Source organism: Antechinus flavipes, chromosome 4 (genome assembly GCF_016432865.1).
Source record: "Antechinus flavipes isolate AdamAnt ecotype Samford, QLD, Australia chromosome 4, AdamAnt_v2, whole genome shotgun sequence".
NCBI lineage: Eukaryota > Metazoa > Chordata > Mammalia > Dasyuromorphia > Dasyuridae > Antechinus > Antechinus flavipes.
Genome location: NC_067401.1, coordinates 286,949,302 through 286,969,340, shown reverse-complemented (window position 1 = coordinate 286,969,340; position 20,039 = coordinate 286,949,302). Strand labels below are relative to the sequence as shown.

The following is a 20,039-nucleotide window of genomic DNA, read 5'->3' as shown; positions in this document are numbered from 1 at the left end:
TTGAATATGTAATTAGCCTTAAGTGCTCTCAGATTCAGGTACATCTTTTCAGAGTTTCAGCCCTCTACATCTACCATATCTTCAATCCTGGTGCTAAATACTTTATTTTTCTAATTGTCTGATTATGTAGGCTGTAGTAATTATTAAATAATTTTCTATTTTATAACAGTAGTTCCAACAGCAATACTGAACACAGTTGAAGAGTTTAACATATTAATGTTTTATAGCCATTTTTATTCAATAATTTTGAAGCAGGGTAGTACATAGTTCCTCTGCGAACTTGAAAAGAGCTACCAGTGCATAGGCTTGAGCAGGGGTGTTGATTGTTGAGCAGTAGGAATTCGAAAGGTTGCCAGCTGAACGTGGACATTGGGTAAGCAATCTCTTCTTCGGCATTTAGTGGGTACCTAGAAATGTTAGTTAGGTATTAATATTTTTCCTTGGGAAGTTCTTGGACCATTTTTAAGCCAGCATTGTCACAAACTGTGTGATTTATTTCCTTTGCTAAGAAGTCCAGGGTTCAGTTCCTCTGTGTGCCACATAACTTGGCTTTGGTTTCTAGGTTCAATTCTGAATCTCTTAACTACAGCTAGTAAATATAAATGCATTTACACTCAGAAGGAAAAGAGACAGTTGTCCTGATATTCTAGAACCAGAGGATAAAATAGACATCGAAAGAATCCACTGATCACCTCCTGAAAGAGATCTCAAAATGAAAACTCCCAGGAATATTATAGCCAAATTCCACAACTCCCTGGTCAAAAAGAAAATATTGCAAGTATCCAGAAAGAAACAATTCAAATATAGTGGAGTCACAGGATTTAACAGTTCTTACCTTAAAGGAGCGGAGAACTTGGAATATGATGTTCCAGAGAGCAATGGAGCTAGGATTGAAGCAAGCCTAGCAAAACTTGAGTATAATACTTCAGAGGAAAAGATGGTCATTTAGTGAAATAGAGAATTTGTCACAAAAAGACCAGAACTGAATAGATAATATGAGTTCCAAATACAGAACTCTAGAGTCATGAGGAGGTGAGGTAATCAGGAAAGGGATATCAAAAGGACTTAATAAGGCTTATCAGTTTACTACATTCTTAAATAGAAGGATGATGCTAGTAACTCATTAGAACTTCCTCATTATTATGGCAGGAGGCAGAGGGTGTAGTATAGATGTGAGTTGAATATGAAGGAATAATACCTTTTTTAAAAATGATGATGAAATTAGGGGGTGAGAGAGGAACATACTGGGAGAAAGGTAAATATGGGAGAAGTGGAATGGTGTAAATTACCTGCCATAAAAAAGGAGGAAAGAAAAAGCTTGTAGAATAAGGGGAAAGAGAGGGGAAGTGAATAAACCTTTATTCTCATCAGAATTAGCTCAAAGAGGAAATCACATAATAGTATAAAAATCTATCTTATCCTGAGGGAAAATAGGAGGGAAGTGGAATAGGAAGGGGGGGGAGGGTGATAAAAGAGAAGGCATATTAGGGGAGGGGAGTGGTCAATGCCAAAACAGAGGAGTGACAGTGAAAGGAGAGAGAATAAATGGGAGGAAACTATTAAGTGTAAAAACATTTTCCAAGCAAGGATCTCTGATAAGGCCTCATTACTGAAACAGAAGGAAGTCAAATCATAAAGTAAAAGCCATTCTCCAATTGATAAACGATCAAAAGATATGATCTGTGCCCAAAGGACTATAAATAAATTCATGCATATCCTTTGACTTACCACCCCTACTAGACATAAAATACCAAAAGAGATTTGGGGGGTAAAAAAGGAAAATGATCTAGATGTACAAAAATATATTCATAGCAGCTATTAGGCAAAAAAACCTGCATGCCTCAAATTGTCATTTCTGTTTGTGATGGAATATTATTGCTCAATGGAATATTATTGCTCTATGGGAAATGAGCAGAATGCCTCACAAAAAGAAAAACCTGGAAAATCCTCCATGAACTCAAAGTGAAATGTACTGTAACCTGGAAAATCCTCCATGAACTCAAAAGGAAATGTACTGTGTTCAAAATTAATAGCAATTTCTGGAATAACCAACTGTAAATGACTTGTAAATGACTGGGTATATAAATACCCAGAGAAGAAATTGTGTCTAAATACAGATAGAAGCATTCTCTCTTTATCTCTTTTTTTTAACTTAGTTTTTCTTGAAGATTTTTATTTTCATTAGGATAAGAGTTTTTATTCTTTCACAACTTGACTTTTATGGCAATGTTTTGTATAGCCTTACACATGGTTTTTCAATTGTGGATGGGGATAAGGGAGAGAATCTAGAACTCAAAAATTTTAAAAAACATGAAAAAAAATTTTTTGAGTGTAATTGGGGGGGGAATAATAATAGTAAATAAAAATAAGAGGAGTTTAAAAAATGAAAGATGACTTGGAGAAGGGATGTCTGGAAGCAGGAATATCAAGAGTTTAATCATTTAAGATGAGTGCTGAAGGCCTGAATTAGCAGTTTATATAGGCAAAGGTTACTCTTGAAAAGATTCCAATGGAGAATGTGGGCAGGAATTCCTTAGGTCTCTAGTGAGATCCATTGATACTTAGGACTGTTGCCCAATTTGGTTAGGTTGGCCTTAAGCCTTTAGACATAAAAGGTAATTTCATTATTGCATAAATTTTATTGACATGAAGTTAATAAGTTGAAAAGCAATTCTCATATATATATATATATATATATATATTTCATTATGTCTACATTTCCAGGTTCATTACTTACGGTGCTTGGTCTTTGAATCCTTTTTATTATTTCAGTGCTTTTAGGTTCAAACTTTAAAAGGCATTGCTGGGAATATCTGCATGGAGTGGAGACAGAACTTCGAGCATAGCTAGCCCCTGCTGTAAGACCAGAGATGTTGAATATGACATTGATTACATACGCATTTACCATTAGAAACCTTTTTCTCCATTTTATAGATTAATTCCACTAGAAGTTTTGATTTGGCTGGGGATTATGGGTCAATCATTAGGATGTCTGTCTTGATTGCTGGGGATACAAAGCTAAAATGAAACCATCTTGGATCTCAAGGAGTTCCCCTACTATTAGGGATAGTTGAGAAAGTCAATGTGTGTATATGCAGAATATATATGGTAGTTTTTAGAAGAAGGGAATTAGCAGCGAATGGGGATCAGGAAAGATTTCTTATAGAAGGTGCTTGTGCTGATTGTTAAAGGATGTAAAATTCTAAAGAGAGGTGAGGGAATGTATTCATGTAATGCATGAATAGATGCAACCATGAGAAATGGAATGTTATCTGAAAGGAATAGCAGGAGACTCATTTGTCTAGATCAGGGAGTCCTCAAAACTATGACCCGCAGGCCACATGTGGCCCGCTGAGGATGTTTATGCGGCTCCCCCAGGTTATGGCAAAATCAGACCAGAAGTGACATTGGACCTAAACTCCTGTTAGGAACGCACACTTCTGGCCCTGGGCTGAGGCTGTGGAGACAGAGTGTGAGGCAATTACGAGGGAGGCGAATCCTAGGTGAGGTGAGTTCCCAGGCTGGGGTGTGTGGTGTGGGAAAGGGAGAGAAGATGGAGAACTGATGGCCCGTGGCCTTGTACAGTTATAGCAGCCACCATAACAGACAGGTGCAGGGGATGTACAATGCATGCTGCGCATGTCACGACCACTGCAGGGGGAATTCACTGCAGCAGTGAAGGTGGGAAGCAGGAGCACGAAAAGTGGGAGAGAGTGTGGGAAACGAGGCATCACCGCGCAGAGGCAGCTTGGAGGAAGTTGGGCATTGCAGTCTGTGTGTCTCTGTGTGGCAAAGTTATTGCTGGTATATTGTTTTTGTAGCGCTGTATCTATATATATTGGTATTTTACTAACAGCAATTTGGAATCCCTAGGAAATAATGATGTCAAGAAAAAGAAAAATTGACTCGGAGTGTAGGATATTCAAGTAGACTTATGATTATTTTTTCATGCAGTACAAGGAAAGAGCTGTATTAAGCTCTGATATGCCAGACACTATATTCTGTGTTCAAAGAATATAATTTGCATTGATACTATGAAACTCAATATAAAGATAAATATGATTAGTTGGAGAAGTGAGAGAAAAGATAAAACATTAAAACTAAAAAATACATTGACAACTCAGCAAAATCCTTTTGTGAAGCAGAAGCAGCTAAATATTTCATCACTGCGAGCAAGTTTTCAAGTTGCCAAGCTAATAGCACGCACTGGCAGACCATTTGTGGAGGGAGAATTTGTTAAAGAATGCCTTCTTTCTGTTGCCAAGGAGATGTGTCCAAAGAAGACCAATTTATTTAGTACAGTGAGTCAGGACCCACAGTTACACGGAGTATTGAAGAAATGGGAGACAATCTGCATCAGCATTTGCAAAACTCCATAAAAAAATTTTCATATTTTTCCTTGGCCCACGACGAACGCAATGATCTTCGTGATTCCGCACACTTCTCATTTTTATTCATGGGACGAATGATTGTTTTGAAGTCATAGAAGAGCTTGCTGCACTGCAAAGCATCAAAGGAACAACTACAGGAGAGGATATCTATGAAAAGGTTTGCCAAACTATGAATGGTTTGGACCTGGATTGGGCTAAACTAGCCAGCGTGACAACTGATGGTGCTCCTAGCATGGTGGGGGTCTAAGAAAGGAGTAATTGCTCACATTAACCAAGAGATGGACAAACATAACCATTCTCATCCAATAGCCATACACTACCTTATCCACCAACAAGCGCTGTGTAGTAAATCACTGAAGTGGGGCTCTGTTATAAAAATTGTGTTATCTTGTGTTAACTTCATTAGAGCTAATGCACTAAATCACAGACAATTTCAGGAATTTCTGAGCTAAATGTTGAGTATGAAGATGTTCTGTATCACACAGAAGTCCATTGGCTGAGTCGAGGGAAAGTTTTGAACCGTTTCTATGACTTACTTCCACAGATTACAACTTTTCTGCTTTCAAAAAACAAAGAAGTACCAGAGCTCAATGATGCAGAATGAAAATGGCACCTTGTCTTTCTGACAGATGCAACAGAAAGCTCAACAATTTCAATATGCAACTTCAAGGAAAGAGGAAGCTCATCTGTGATATGCAATCACATGTCAAAGCATTTGAAGTAAAATTAGGCCTCCTCATCAAACAAGTGAAGGAGGAAAACTTCTGCATCTCCCCACAACTCAAAATCTGTTAGCGGAAAAACCGCTGATTACATTCCCAAACAAAACATGTGTGGATCCACTGGAAAAATTGCAAAAAGTTCCAATTTAGATTTAAAAAGCTTCATCTCCACGAACAGGACATACAGCTTTTCCGTAACCCATTTTCTATTGACATTGAAAATGTAGATACAATTTATCAATGGAACTGTCTGAATTGCAGAATTGTGACTCTCTGAAAGACACATTCAAGTCAAGCAGCCTTCATAATTTCTATGCATCTCTCCCCTCTGAGACATATCCTCATCTCAGGAACCATGCACTCAAAATGGCAACCGTCTTTGGCAGCACTTGTGTCTGTGAATAGACTTTTTCTAGAATGAAACATTTGAAATCTCCAACCAGATCAAGTCTAACGGATGCACACTTGCATCACTTGTTATGACTAGCAGTGACAAATATGGAACTAGACATTGACCATCTCATTAGCCAAAAGCAGGCCCATAGTTCCCATTGAAATACTGGTAAGTTTGCTGATTTAACTTTACTTAATTTTATTGTATTTGTTCCCGTTTTGTTTCTTCACTTCAAAATAAGATATATGCAGCGTGCATAGGAATTTCTTCATAGTTTTTGTTTTTACTATAGTGCGGCCCTCCAACAGTTTGAGGGACAGTGAACTGGCCCCCTATTTAAAAAGTTTGAGGACCCCTGGTCTAGATCAAAGCTTCCTTAATTGGGTTGTGACTCCATATGGGGATTGTGTAACTGAATGGATTGTGAAAAATTTGGCAACAATAAAAAGTATCATATACTCTGCCAAGATTTAATTCTTTTTGTAAAAACAAACAAGCACATCCACATCATTAGTATACAAATTTGCTTTTACCTTTAATAAATAGTAAAATATTATGTATACCAAAGAATTCTTTTAAAATAAATTTATGATTTATTATCAGTATTAGATTTGTATATGTTTTATATATCTATATACTTGGGATTTCGTAAAAATTTCTCAGGTGAAAACGGGCCATGAATGGAAGTTTTAAAAAGCTAGTAGTAGAGAGCTGGAGAGTAATGTGCAGCAGAGGTGTCAAATATATGGGAAGAATTTAACAAAATAAAATATATAGTAAAACATAGATAATGTTAATTTGTGGTTTTCTAAGTCAATAGGCAGCTCATAGGGATCTTTGGGTATGGCTTTTTGGTTCCTGTTTCTAAGTTTTGATAGATGATACCACAGATGTAGAGGATGTCCCAAAAAGCTTTAATGACTTTTAAATAGCATTAAATATGTTTAAGATTTAATAGCTTAAACATATACTAGGATTTTTGGCACCTATTGAATAATGAGGCCGCAAAGGTGTGTGGAGGCCAGGTTATAAAGATCTTTAAATAACAGGTTATAAAGAGCCTTAAATAACAAGAGTTTATAATTAATCCTTGAAGCAGTAGGAAGCCACTGGTGTGTGTTTGGAGGGGGAGGGAGAGGAAGGAGAATGTGGTCAGACCTATACATAAGGAAAATTATTTTGGAAATTGAACTATAGAAGGGGGGGAGAGTTTTCTGAGGCAAGGACACTGAAGAGGAGAGTATTGTAATACAGTACAGATGAGAGATGTGGGTCTGAACTAAAGTGGTGGCTACATGCTAGAGAAATAGGGACCAAATATGAGACGGAGGTTGAAGTTTGGCCACTAAGAACTGGATATGTGAGGTAAGGGAGAATGAGTCCTGAGACAATGTTCTATCCAATGTACATTCCCTAGTATTACTAATAATATACATCATTTGCCTACTTTTTTGATAGCCCCTAAGTGTTATAACTGCCATTTTGATTACTGTTTTGACATGTCTGGCATATCACCTCCCTGAACCTCATTTTCTTCATCTGTAAAATAAAGAGGATTTTTTAAAGATATTTTTGAGATACCTTATACCTTATAATTCTAGATCTATAAGTCTGGGGTCTCAAATTCAGGAGTCTTGAAGGATTTGGATTTGGATTTAGAAAGCAACCTGTTATTTTATTTTATTTTTTAATAACTTTTTATTGATAGAACGCATGCCAGGGTAATTTTTTACAGCATTATCCCTTGCATTCACTTCTGTTCCGATTTTTCCCCTCCCTCCCTCCACCCCTTCCCCCAGATGGCAAGCAGTCCTTTACATGTTGAATGGGTTACAGTATATCCTATATACAATATATGTGTGCAGAACCGAACAGTTTTCTTGTTGCACAGGGAGAATTGAATTCAGAAGGTATAAATAACCCGGGAAGAAAGAAAAAAATGCAAGCAGTTTATATTCATTTCCCAGTGTTCTTTCCCTGGGTGTAGCTGCTTCTGTCCATCTTTGATCAATTAAAGCTCTCTTTATCGAAGAGATCCACTTCCATCAGAATACATCCTCAAACAGTATCGTTGTGAAAGCAACCTGTTATTAATCTGATTGGCTTAATCCCTAGACAATTCATTTCAATTCTGACTTTCCAAGGATACAAATTTGATTTTATAGAACCAAATCTTGAAATGCTATTTTATATAATCAAATATACAATTTTATGATAAAAATAAAACAAAATTTTTATTTAAACCGAGGCGAGGGAACCTCAACCAAACCAAAACAAAACAAAACTGTAATTGTATAATAGGAAAGCCTTCTGTTAGATTTTCCTGCTCATTAACTCCCCTTACTTTAAAATCCAAAGTCAGGGGTTTTTTTTGGTAGGAATACACACACACATACACACACAACACACATAGATTATAATTTCTTACCTCCCAGTGGGTTTATTTGAGTTGATGCACTTTCTATGTTATAAAGCTGGCTCTGCAGTTCATCCACTCGCTGGAATGCATCCAACTTTAAAACTCGTTCTTGGGCAAGCTGGCTTCTTATCTAATAAGATGAGATAGAACACATAAATATATGTTTTATGGGAAGTAAGATTTCACAGGAATACACACAATTTTCATTTAGCTAGTAAGCATGTGTTCATGAAAATTCTGTTTGGTCTGGGATCCAATAGAAAGGTCTTTCAGTGGGTAAGTGGACTAGGACACCAAGAACCTTTTAGAAGCAGAGAGGAGCAATGGAATGTCCTTGTCATGCCCTGGTTGGGATGGGTATGGCTCAGTTGGAGTGGATCTAATGGAGTGGATAAAACAACTAGGATCTACAGATGACTGTTGTGGTTGCTGCTGGCCTATTTGACTGCAGAGAAGATGGTTTTTTTAGCAGCATCAAAATTCCTGAGCTAATGTCATCAGAAAATGTTTAGCAATCTCAGTGACATGCCTTGCCACCATGGTAGACAGGCTCCAACCTGCTCAATCACAAACTAAGATTGAAACACTCGTGACACAGATAAATGGAGAACTAGGTCCCTTGAAGGATGCATATCCAACAGTGGTTGTGGCTAGCTGCGTCATTTATGTCAAATATCCTGATACAATGTTCTCATGTTATTTCCTTTCCTCCTTAGCTACATTTTAATGTCAATGGATAGTAGTAATAAAGGTGAGAAACAAGTGAAAAATTAATGAACATAAGTCATTTTTGTCCTTGCAAAGAATGGTTTACGTTTTCCATACCAGATTCTGAGTTCTAAGCATAAAAATGTAAAATTTTACATTCCTTATGACAAACTTGACTTCTCTTGAAGAAGCTTATTTAGAAAAATAAGGAGGTTCTTTTGTTCAACAGGGTAACGTTCTGCAAATTTTCATTGAAGTCAAAGGAAATTATGGTCAAGGACTCTGCATTCTGTGGCAGCTCCTAATTGATTAGTTTACTGCCATGCTTCCTTGTCCTTTTAACTTCATCCATCTTTTATCTGGTATAAATTATTGCTTTTATAACCCCAAAGTCTCTTTCCTTTGCTTGAAGCTGCTGTCGAGCAAGAGTCCTACTGACATAGAAGAGCTTAATGTACAGGGATCATCACCTTACAACCTACTGGACTGATTAAACAAGCTAGCTCTTCTTAACCCACCTTCAAATCCCCTCTTGATACCTTGCTGGTATTGATAATTTCTGTGGCTATTCTCATTTTTATGAGGCATTATTTGAAATGGTTTATTGATGCTTTCAATTTCTGGTTCAATTCCACCTTTCATTTATGGCCAATGACAGGCGGGATAGCCTTAACTAAACATAGTTGTACCCAATGAGAAGACATCTTCTGGACATAGGCCCTAATATTCAATGTAACTTTTTTTACTCACATGACCTAGTGAATCCTGTTGCTAAAATTATCTGAGAAGAATATTCCTAGATTAGGGGATTGTAGCAAAGTCTAGGGGTCAATTCAATTTTTGCAGAAGCTGTTTCCTTTCATGCAATCCATGAATGAACCACAGACTCATGTTGCCTTTTTCCCCAACTGGATTCTTGCTCAGACTCTTTCATACAGGCAGAATAACTTGCCTTATCTTTGTTCCTACCCTCCTCAGGATGGTACTAAGAATCTATCTGTCTATACAACAATAAAGATGCTCCTAATTCTCCCAGCATAATCTCATTTAGATACATGCAATAAAGTGAACTGTGTATTTATAGATAGGCTAAATGTTATTCCATCATCAGAAACCATCTCTTGGGCAAGGTTCACAGCTAACCCCAGGAATAATTCAGTTGAGCAAACATTAAGTCACTGAGAGATTAGGGGAATCACCCAGAGTTTGCTGGTATGCAGTAGTGATTTTGAATTTTTGTTTACTTTGCCATGCTTTCCTATACATTTAATAAATAGTTATTCATTAAGTGAATTAATATTTGTATGTATTGTAACTTATTCCTATGTTAGTAAAATAAACTTTTCTCAGTAGCTACAGTCCAAGCAAGAGTTTTTAATAAGTATCCCCACCTTTCAACTCTTTCCTAACAGGTGGGGATACTTATTAAAAACTCTTGCTTGGATTGTAGCTATTGAGAAAAGTTTATTTCACTATCTAAATAATCTTTGTCAATATAAACTAAAGAAAGCTTTGAAACTGCCATTACTAGTTTTCCCTCCTTTCTAGGATTCTGTAGTTTAACTCAAAACAAAGACTTTGCCAATTTAATTATTAATCTTATTAACGTTTTCTCTTACAATCATCTTAGTTTTAATAAAGCAAACAAATAATTCTATTTTTCTTCCTAATAAGATTTTTATTGTGATATATTGCCTACTGTTTGGGAATACTTTTTTTTAAAACCATTTTCTCCCTATAACTGTTCCTTAGTTTTATTCATAAAATTCACTATCTTTAATTTTATACCTTGATATAGAAATATATTTTTTTCTTTTAACACTATTTTTATTTTGATTATCTTCCATGTTCTATAATCACAACTACTAATTTCATTTTACTGTTCTGTTCCTTTTATGATCTCTCACTTTTTATTTTCTTTTTAGTTTAAACTTTTTGGTCTCCCTATAAGTTTTTTATAAACTGATAACCATGGTCTTCTGTCATATCCTAATTTTGCCAAAAATTAACTGTTACCTTGGACAAATCACTTAAACTCCCCATGCCTGTTTAATTGTCTAGTCCAACCCCTTCATTTCTTATGATGGATGAACCTTCTGGACTCCAAGTTGTAAGATCTGTGAGATTTTTATGGTGCTATATATAAGTGCTTTGTATAAGAATATCACAACTCTTCCCATCTCTATTGACTTTCATTTTTGCTTCTATTATTCCTACTTTTATGGGATCTCCCAAACTATTTATTCTGATTCAGGAGGCACAGTATCTGAGTTCATATATTGGCTCTGATGCTCTTTGACCTCAATTTCTTGGGTTGAACTAGATAGATTTAAAAAGCTCCTGTTTTTAATCATTAAATGTGTGTCAAGGAGCTAAAAGAGGGTTATGAGCAAAGGTCAAAGAGCAAAGAAAAACTTCTTGTTGATACTTAAGGCCCTTTTTGTTGGTCCTCTCCTCTGATCTGAGGTTACCTGTTGGATTTCTTTCTTAATTTTCTTTTGCTGGAATTGGCCCATCTTAGAAGACCTTTCTACTTCCTCTGTAAGAAGACAGAGCCTTCGTTCTTTCTTCTCTATGTCCTCCAAGAGTTTCTCCATGCTGGATGTTTTCATTATATCCAACTGCTGCCTATTTAGAGTTTCCTGGGTCATTTTGTATTCCAGTTCTTTAAACAACTGTTTCTAAATTGGAGAAATGCAAAGCATGATTGAAAATGGCTGCAAAAATAGTAATCTTTGCCAGTCCGGCAGAGAACTTAGAGCTGGTGCACACCTGCATTTACTAGTTGGCAGCTGAATAAGGAGTACACCATTGGACTCAAAATTCAAGGGGAACATTGAAGGAATTTTCTCTCTCCAGTTCACAGAATCATAGATCTCCAGTTCACAAATTGTACATTTCTGCGATGTACATAAGTAATTTCATTCTGTTATTATCAGGAAGGCAACACAATTATTAATTTTGTCACTCAATGACATAGACTGTGAATAAGCATTTAACAAAAAAGTAAAATAAAGTGAAAATTACGTCAGGGCAATCAAACAAGTGTTCAGTCATAGTTTCAGTGCTGTCTGACTCTGCATGACCCCATTTGAAGTTTCCTTAGTAAAGATAATGAAGTGATTTGTCATTTCCTTCTCCAGCTCATTTTACAGATAAGGGCAACTGAGGCAAACAGAGTTAAGTGACTTGCCCAGAGTCACACAGCTAGTAAGTGTCTGAAGCCAGATTTAAACTCAGAGAGATGAATATTCCTGATTTCAGGCCCAGCACACCATCCATTGTCTCATCTAGCTACCTACCTACATTAGAATAGCAAATAAGTAATAATTAATAGAATCTAACATACCTTTAAAATTCCAGATCCTGATACTAAATGTAATAAGTGTTATAATGAATATCATATGCTTCCATTTTTAGTAATTAACAAGCATTTATTAAACATTTATCAGGCATTGTGATAGGTATGGGGACAAAAGGACAAATGAAACAGTGCTTTCCCTCAAGAAGCTTATATTCATTTTATAGGAGACCACATCTATACATATAAATGCAAAACAAATATATATATATATATATATATTTATACATACACATATATAAAGTATAAAATAATTTCAGGAAGGAGCAGCTGGATATGTAAGGAATGATCTCACATAATCTTTAAGCTAATTTTTGGAGGAAACTTGGGATTCTAAGAATCAGAGTAGACCAGGTGTCCAGGGCATGTGTTGTAGGGTTTTGAGAAAAAATATACAGATGTGGGGTATGTGCAAAAATAAGGAAATGGGAAGTAGAATGTCTTGTGTGAAGAACAGAAAGAAAATTGGTTTGGCCAACCATAAAATGGATAGGAAACTTAATCACAGATAATATAAAGAGTGCAGCATGTTATAGAAGTCAGGATGATGCACGATAGCAGAAAGCACTGGGAGTGCTAAGCTCAGTTCTGCTACTCAGTCTCTGTGACTGTCTAAATCAGGTTCTTGTTGGTACACTAAGAAAAAAGGGGGAAAATCTACCTCTGCAAAATTTTGTGGCTGGCAATGCTAAGTACTATATAGTCAGCTCAATTTCCATAGTTAAAGAGATAGCCAAAATGTTGGATACCAAAAGGGCCACTTCTCTTTGGCTGTATTTTTCAAGTGGCATTTTAAATACTGGTAAGCCCTAGTGTACCAGGAGTTAATAACACTTACTTTTTCTTTTCATATAGAGCTCTTTAAAGTTTACAAAGTGTTTTCCTCTCAATGCCATTGAGAGGTAAGTTTATAAAAAGTTATAGTCTCATCATTTGACAGAGGAAGAAAGTGATCAAAGATCAAGTGACTTGCCCATAGTCCCCCAGCTAGTAAGTGTCAGAGCAGGAATTTGGGTCGGGTTCTCCTGACTCCTAAGAGTCTCATTCTTTCCCCTCTTCTCCTGTCACTTGAAACAAAAGGCCGAAACAGCTTTGCAAGAAAATAACTCAAGAGGCTAGAAAATTGTCCACTCCTTATTTTGTCCGACTTGCTCCTTCATGCCCAGGATGGATAGAATCAATTCTCAGATGGAATGCCTATAGCTCAGCTGCTTTTTCTATGTTTGTTTTATGTCTTGCTTATTTTTCTTTCCCTATTTTATTTTTGTTGTCGCTGTTGATTTTTGGCTTTGGGTTTTGGGGGTTTTTTTTGGTGGAGGATGGCGGGAAAGGGAGATCCCGATACACACTTTTCAGATGGAATGACTAAACTTCAGCTGCTTTTCCTACATTTGCCTTATGTCTTGCTTATTCTTTCCCTGGTTTTGTTTTGTTTTGTTTTTTTGGTGGGGAATGAAGGAGAAGAGAGATCTCTGTACATTTGACCAAGTAGTTGGAATAAGGGACAAGCGCTGTGCATCCATAATTCCTTTCTGAGTCAGAAGTAGAAAAGGAGAGAGATGGAGGAATGGGAGGACCCTGGTATTCATCCTCCTTCAAACTATAGTCCTATTGCTAAATACTGTCATTGATCTTTCATTATAGAATCTATAATATGCTGTGTAGTTCCGATTGATTTGGTTTGATGCTTTCTGGATAAGTCATAAGTATTCTAAAATGTCAGAATTAGAAGATACATTAGAAATCATTTAATTCAATCCCAGGCAGAGGCACAGGGAAGGAGATGTGGCAAAGTCCCAAGTACCTGCTTTTCAAGCTGTTTCTCCATCTTCAAACTCCCTGTTTGAGATTTGGCAAGAGCCTTCCTTAAAGCCAGTAATTGTTGTTGCAATAAAATACTCTCGTGTTCAGCCATTATCTTGACTCGCAAATATTTTTTTTTACTTTGCGTAGCTTCCTATGAATCACCAAACAGATGGTAAAGAAATTTCATTTCAGTTTTTTCCCCACAAGTTACTTAATCTTTGTCTCTTTCTGGATAGTAGAACTGACTCATGTTTCTAGTTCTTAATATTTACTCTCAGAACCTGTTTCCAGAGTGTATGAATAATGAGGTAGATGAGGATCAATGAGAAATGTGTCAAAAATTTCTCCAAGTCACTATCAATTTTTGTTTTAAATTAAAATGTTTTTTGGTAATTTTACTTTCTTCATAAAAGAACACAGAGACAGTCACTTCAGAAGACATCATGTATTAACAATTTTTTGGACAAATAATCTGCAAAATCCCTGCAAAAATTTCTCCATGAATTTTTTTTCTTATATTTTCCATTCATCATCTTCACATTCTGATAGATACTTTCTAATCTTCTCTCCCTATTATTTGTTTCCTTTTGCTCCTTTCTCATTTCTACCAAGACAATGGCATTTAGTAGTTTTACATCTTCCATCCTCCATGGTTTGAGTCACTCATCAGACTTCCTTCAGTCTGACCCAGGCTGATTTCTATAGAAAAATGCCTTGCCTACATTTATTTTGTGGGTAGCATAGTACCTATGGTAGTTGTGAACTAAAAAAGCGGTCAGTGCCTCCTGAGCTATAATTTTTCTTTTAAGCTTTTTTGCTCAGGCTTGCTCACCTTCTCTGCATTTCTTAGCTGTCTCCGGAGCTGCTGCTGCTGGACAGTTAGTTTCCAGTGACTTACAGTCTTCATCTTGCACACCAGCTCCTGGAGGCTCCTGTTCTCCTCCTGGAGGGTCTGAAGCTGCTCCTGCTAATGAAAGGACATGATCCCTATTTACTTTCAGGGAAAGTCGAGACTTTAAATTTTGGTAGCAGACACAGACCTTCCCCAAGAGTTCTGTCAGTCATACATTCAAGACAGAGGGCTAAATAAGTCCTAAGTGCCATGCTGTTGGAGAAAATACAGGGAAAAGGAACCCAAGTGGGACAAATTGAGCGAACTGCAGAGACAAGCACTAGGAATGAACTATTCGGATTCTTGCACTAAATTAAATCACTTACTTTGGCCAAGTTTTCTTTCACTCCATTAGCAACTTTGCCTAAGCCAAATTTTTTCTTCAAATCAATCATACTGTCAACCCCTTCTTTTCTCACTTCACTGATGAGATCACACACTTTCCGAGACATTTTAAGTTGATGCTCGTCCAATTTCTCCTGCCGAGCAAAGAGTGGTTAATAATGTATTGCAGTTAGGGATTGGGAGGGTGGGGTGGGATGGGTATTTGGCCTTCCCTAGAATGAACTCTAATGATTTCAGCCAAAAGGCATAATTCATAAGGCATTTTATATTGTTGTACATGAGCTAGAGAGCTTGGAGCTTTGAAATTTATCAGATTTAGACTGAGAGCTGGCAAGGAAAGTCTTTAAAGACCTTCTAATCAAACTCCTTCATTTTGCAGAATCAGATATGTCTAAAGTTACTCAGAGAATAAGTGACAGAGCCAAGATTCAAGTCCCCTAATAATCTAACGCTGGATCCAGGGTTCTTTCCACTGAACCATTGCAATTTCCTTTTGGCAAAATGTGCCTTCCTGGTTCAGAGGAATCAGATGAGAAGGCTGCTTATGACTACTGAAAGCTGCCTGGTAATTGCAAGACTGGCAATTTAGCTGTGTTCACATGCTGAGTCTGACCCATTCAAAAGCACTTCTTTGGACCAATTGTGCCATGCTAAACTAAGAGGCCAACATGCTGAATATTTACGGCGGCCCCCTTATCAATCAGATAGCAGAGAAAACCACCACTTCATAAAACATTGGTAGTGCAAACAACATTTTAAAAAAACAACCAAAAACTTAATTTTTTTTTTTGGTGCCTGTATATCCCAATGCCTGGCCCCAAAGTAGTTGCTTAATAAATACTTATTGACTGACTGATCTAAAGAAAGGGACATCTATGTTTTAAAAACAAAAAGGTTCATTAGAGGAAAGACTATTGTTGATTTTTCTCTCTCTGGCAAAGAATTTTAGAGCATAGTGTGTGATTAGGCCTAAAATCCTATTAATTTAGAACTGTAGATAACTTGTCTGGGCAGTACAGTACATCTGGGATTCCAGTGACACAAGGAAACCACTCAAAAATTGCCAGGTAGGACCTGGAATATACCTACTTTGATGTGTAAACAGGTCGCAAATAAGGCTTGAACTAATGCTTCATATTCTTCTTGGACTTCTTTTCTTATCTTTTCCTTAAGGTTGATATTCTCGTCTTCTAGATCGGTGAGTTTGGCTCTGAGAGCAGTGATTTCCAAGATCATATTCTGTATGTGCCCTGTTACCTAGTACAGGACATTTCAAGAATGGACGATGGTTTAGAAATGCAGTGACCAAAGAGTTTACATAGAGCTGTTTTGTGAACCACAGAAACCAGAGACCTGAAACTAAATGGCTTAATGAAAGCTATCTTTTGAACCTCGAATGAACAGGGAGAATTTCCAGTTATGTAAGATGCCAGACAGAGCTAAGATTGCATCTACAGGAGGTCAAAATAACCAGTCAGTGATTTTTTTCCACTGTTATAAGAACAGTATCTGTAATTTTTTCTTCCTTTTTCAGTATATGTATCCCTAAATTGTTTTTCACCTTCTCGGGTCAAATATTCATTAACCTATGTGATTAGGAAGTCTGTTTTCAACGACCTCCAAAGAATGTTATTTGCAGAAGCAAAAGATAACCTGCTGTGAGCATTTCTCCCAATTTTTTTTTGTGTGTGTGTTACCGAATTCTATTATGTCATTTTCTGGTGATCATTGGGAATCTAGAGTCCAAGCTGGCATAACTACTCAAAAATACCTGTTACAGACTAACCCAGAGAGAAGAGAATGGGAGAAATGGAGTTAAGTGAGTGACACCTAACCAACCTGATGAACACTTTCTTCAGATGGACTTTGAGCTGTTCTCACTGCATTTAGTTCCTGGAAACCAAACAACAACAAATAAAATATAAGGGCAAGAAAATAAGGGTAGGAAGGAGCCTCAAAGTGCAATCATCTGTAAGATGAAAAAGCTGTAAAATGTTGGAGTTTGTCTTTAAGAAAAAGGTAGCACTTATATAGTGTTTGAAAGTTTGGAAAGCATTGTACAAATATTTCATTTTTATAATAACCCTGAGAGAGGTAGGCACTATTATCATCCCTGCCTTACAGATGAAGAAACTGAGGCAAACTGAGGTTGAATGACTTGCACAAAGTAGCCAGTGCCTGAAGCTGGATTTGAACTAAGTAAGGTCTTTCTGATCCTGAGTCCAGGACTGTATCCACTGGGCCATCTAGCTTACTATTTGCTTACTAGTTGCTTAAAGACTTTAAAGATGTCTTCTACCTTTGAATCTAATCTGAGACCCAGAGAAAGGAAATCAAATAACCAAGACTGCACAGCTAGTTAGTATCCAAGATAGGAATAAAACTTATGTCTCTTTATCTCCCAACCAATAATTGGGAAAAAAAATAATTCATTTTTCATTATATCAAAGTGGTCCTTCCTGTAAGCTTTGCCAACTACAATGAACCTCAGTAGAATATTAACTCTACTGTTAGGGCAGAAATTGTTTCCATTTTGTCTAAATATAATACTTAACACATAGTGAACATTCAAAAATGCTTGTTGAATTAAATTGAAATAAGCAAAGCTGGTAACTTTTTCATTCATTATGATTGGTTCAAAAAGTCACCAATTCATGCTGCTGAGTCCAAGATTTTGCAGTGGCCCTAAAGAATTTAGTCTATACTTATTGCCTAGTTGGTGACTAGTAGAGATTAACAATATAGAATTTTCAATTGTCCTTTTTAAAGTGGAAGGAAATGATCATGAAAATTCAATATAGAAGACAATCTTAAAGTTATTCATATTTGGCTTTTATGTGAATCATTTGATTTTTTTCTTTAATAGACTCACTTTCTAATTATTTATTTTTCTTGAACAGATATTGAAATTTTATAGGCATTTTGTTGTGAATGCTGTTTGGAACAGATTTGTGATAAAGTGAGTTTTCCTGGAACCTCACCAATATATGGCAGTCTCATTTATAAGAGGGCAGCTAGGTAGTACAGTAGATAGAGCACATACTTTAGTTAGAAAGAAATCTTCAAATTCAAAACCTGCTTCAGATACTTATTGTATGTATGGACAGATCACTTATCCTTGTTTGCCTCAGTTTCCTCATCTGTAAAATGAGCTGGAGAAGGAAATGGCCTATATCTTAGCCAAGAAAAAACCCAAAATATAGTCATAGAGAGTTGGACATGACCAGAAAAAGAGGTTTCAGAGCACGAACTCTGAGAGCTGAGTAAATGCCAAAGTCCATAGGATCTTAGCTCTGGAGCTGGGAAGGGACCAAAGAAGGTGATCAGAGGGATTAAGCAGCTCAAGAGGGACTTCTGACCCCAAATCCAGAACATGGGATTTATCAGGAGTGTGCAGTACTTTCTGAGGTGGGGCAGGGAGAGCAATTCTACTCCTCACTTCTGCTTTTGTCACAATCTAATACTTTGTTCTCATACTCTGTATATTTTCCTATGAACCCACTCTAGTACTAATGCTACGGAGTATTGACTATACAGCTTAAAGTCCCAGGGTTTAAAGAAAACAGATCCACTAAAAAAGCAGTATGGAAGTAGCATTCAGCCCCAGTCATTTCACAGCAGAAAAGCCATTCTGTTTTCTTGGCTTTTTTGCAAGCTAATAAATAGAACCCTCCTTCAAGACTCTTTTTAAGACATAGCCCTTCCACTCCCATCTATATACTTGTTCCTTTTGGTAGAGCATCTGATTGGCCTGCTGCAACAAATTTTCATAAAACATGGAGTAGGTCTCAAAGTTGCTGCGTTCTCTGGCCATCACATCACAACCCAGAGAAAGGAGACACATCTCTAAGTGCTCTTTCTTAAAAGTGATCTGTAAAAGAAAGAGATGATCATTAGCATCCATGAACCTAAGTCTGAAAAGCCTCATCACTGTGGAACACAGTCCTTCTAGAAGCTTTTGGACTTAGGCCCGCCAAGGTTCCCCCCTCCACCCCACGTCGTTTCACTCTCTTTCTGTGAGATTTGTAGTGCCTTTGAAAGACAGACGAGAGACAGACAGATGCAGAGAGAGAGACAGACAGAAAGAGAGGGAGGAGAAAGAGAGAGAGGGAGGGAGGGAGAATGAGATAGAAACAGACAAAGGGAGGGAGAGATTGTTTTGATATAGATCAGTCTCATTATCCTATACTATCATTTCAAGACAAAACATAATATAATTCAAGAAAAGAAATGGAGAAGAGGGGAGGTCGCTGTATTTTAAAAGGTTAAACAGAATCTGGTGAATTGTGATACATACCTCAAGCTCACCATCTTGGTAACTTTCCATTAATCGCTGTATAAAAATTTCAACTATTTGTGGCCTTAAAACGGACACATTTTCTTTAATAACATGGTGTTTCCAGAGCTCTGGAGAGGAAAAATATAACACCCCACCAAAACAAAAACAAAATCTTATTGTCAATAAAAATCAAACGAAGTATTTCTTTGTTAAGAGATAACAATCTAGACACTCTATTCTCAAAGGCAGTGAATGCAACACCATGACAAGGTGACTTGGTTTTTTTTTCCCTAGTATAGCATTTTGAATGTTATGAGCACTTAAATGTTTGGTGAAATGGATTAAAATATTGAGGGGGCACTTTAGGAAATAGGTCTTTTATTCCGGTGCATAATTAATTTTTCCTGGTTCAAGATATGGATATTGTGAAATAGTTATATTTCACAATATCTATCCATCTATCTATCTATCATCTATCAGCTACTTCAGAAATAAAAGGAGATTATCTGTCCTCACCTGGCATAGTGGATGGTGGAAGGTGAGATTTGGAAGTTCTAGGTTCAGCTCTTATTTCTGAGACTGAATGTGTAACCAACTTAATCTCTTATATCTTAGATAAGCTTTTCCAAAGACTTCGGTGGTTAAGTTATGCTAAGATGTACGTGAGTTTTGTTTTTTTTTAATAACTTTATTGACAGAATCCATGCCAGAGAAATTTTTTA

The 20,039-nt window shown here is 36.8% G+C and overlaps 2 protein-coding genes across 7 annotated transcripts in view; one reads left to right on the top strand and one right to left on the bottom strand.

Moving 5' to 3' along the window:
- The window catches only part of CD164 (CD164 molecule), a 58,716-nt gene that overhangs the window by 17,368 nt on the left and 21,309 nt on the right, over positions 1-20,039 (top strand). The gene's annotated exons all lie outside the window — the stretch shown is intronic.
- LOC127562071 (coiled-coil domain-containing protein 162-like) overlaps positions 214-20,039 on the bottom strand; it is a 103,295-nt gene continuing 83,469 nt past the window's right edge. Inside the window, exons 15-25 of one of the 4 annotated variants that reach the window (XM_051997507.1) lie at positions 19,336-19,445; positions 18,760-18,909; positions 16,878-16,931; positions 16,128-16,295; positions 15,020-15,172; positions 14,634-14,768; positions 13,800-13,952; positions 11,106-11,315; positions 7,936-8,056; positions 2,738-2,856; positions 214-407 (exon numbers count right to left, since the gene is read on the bottom strand). In XM_051997507.1, the coding sequence (XP_051853467.1) occupies positions 291-407; positions 2,738-2,856; positions 7,936-8,056; positions 11,106-11,315; positions 13,800-13,952; positions 14,634-14,768; positions 15,020-15,172; positions 16,128-16,295; positions 16,878-16,931; positions 18,760-18,909; positions 19,336-19,445 (1,490 nt within the window). In that variant the 3' untranslated portion in view covers positions 214-290. The remainder of the gene's footprint in view (positions 408-2,737; positions 2,857-7,935; positions 8,057-11,105; positions 11,316-13,799; positions 13,953-14,633; positions 14,769-15,019; positions 15,173-16,127; positions 16,296-16,877; positions 16,932-18,759; positions 18,910-19,335; positions 19,446-20,039) is intronic. The other 3 variants (XM_051997509.1, XM_051997508.1, XM_051997510.1) reach the window with 3 other exon arrangements.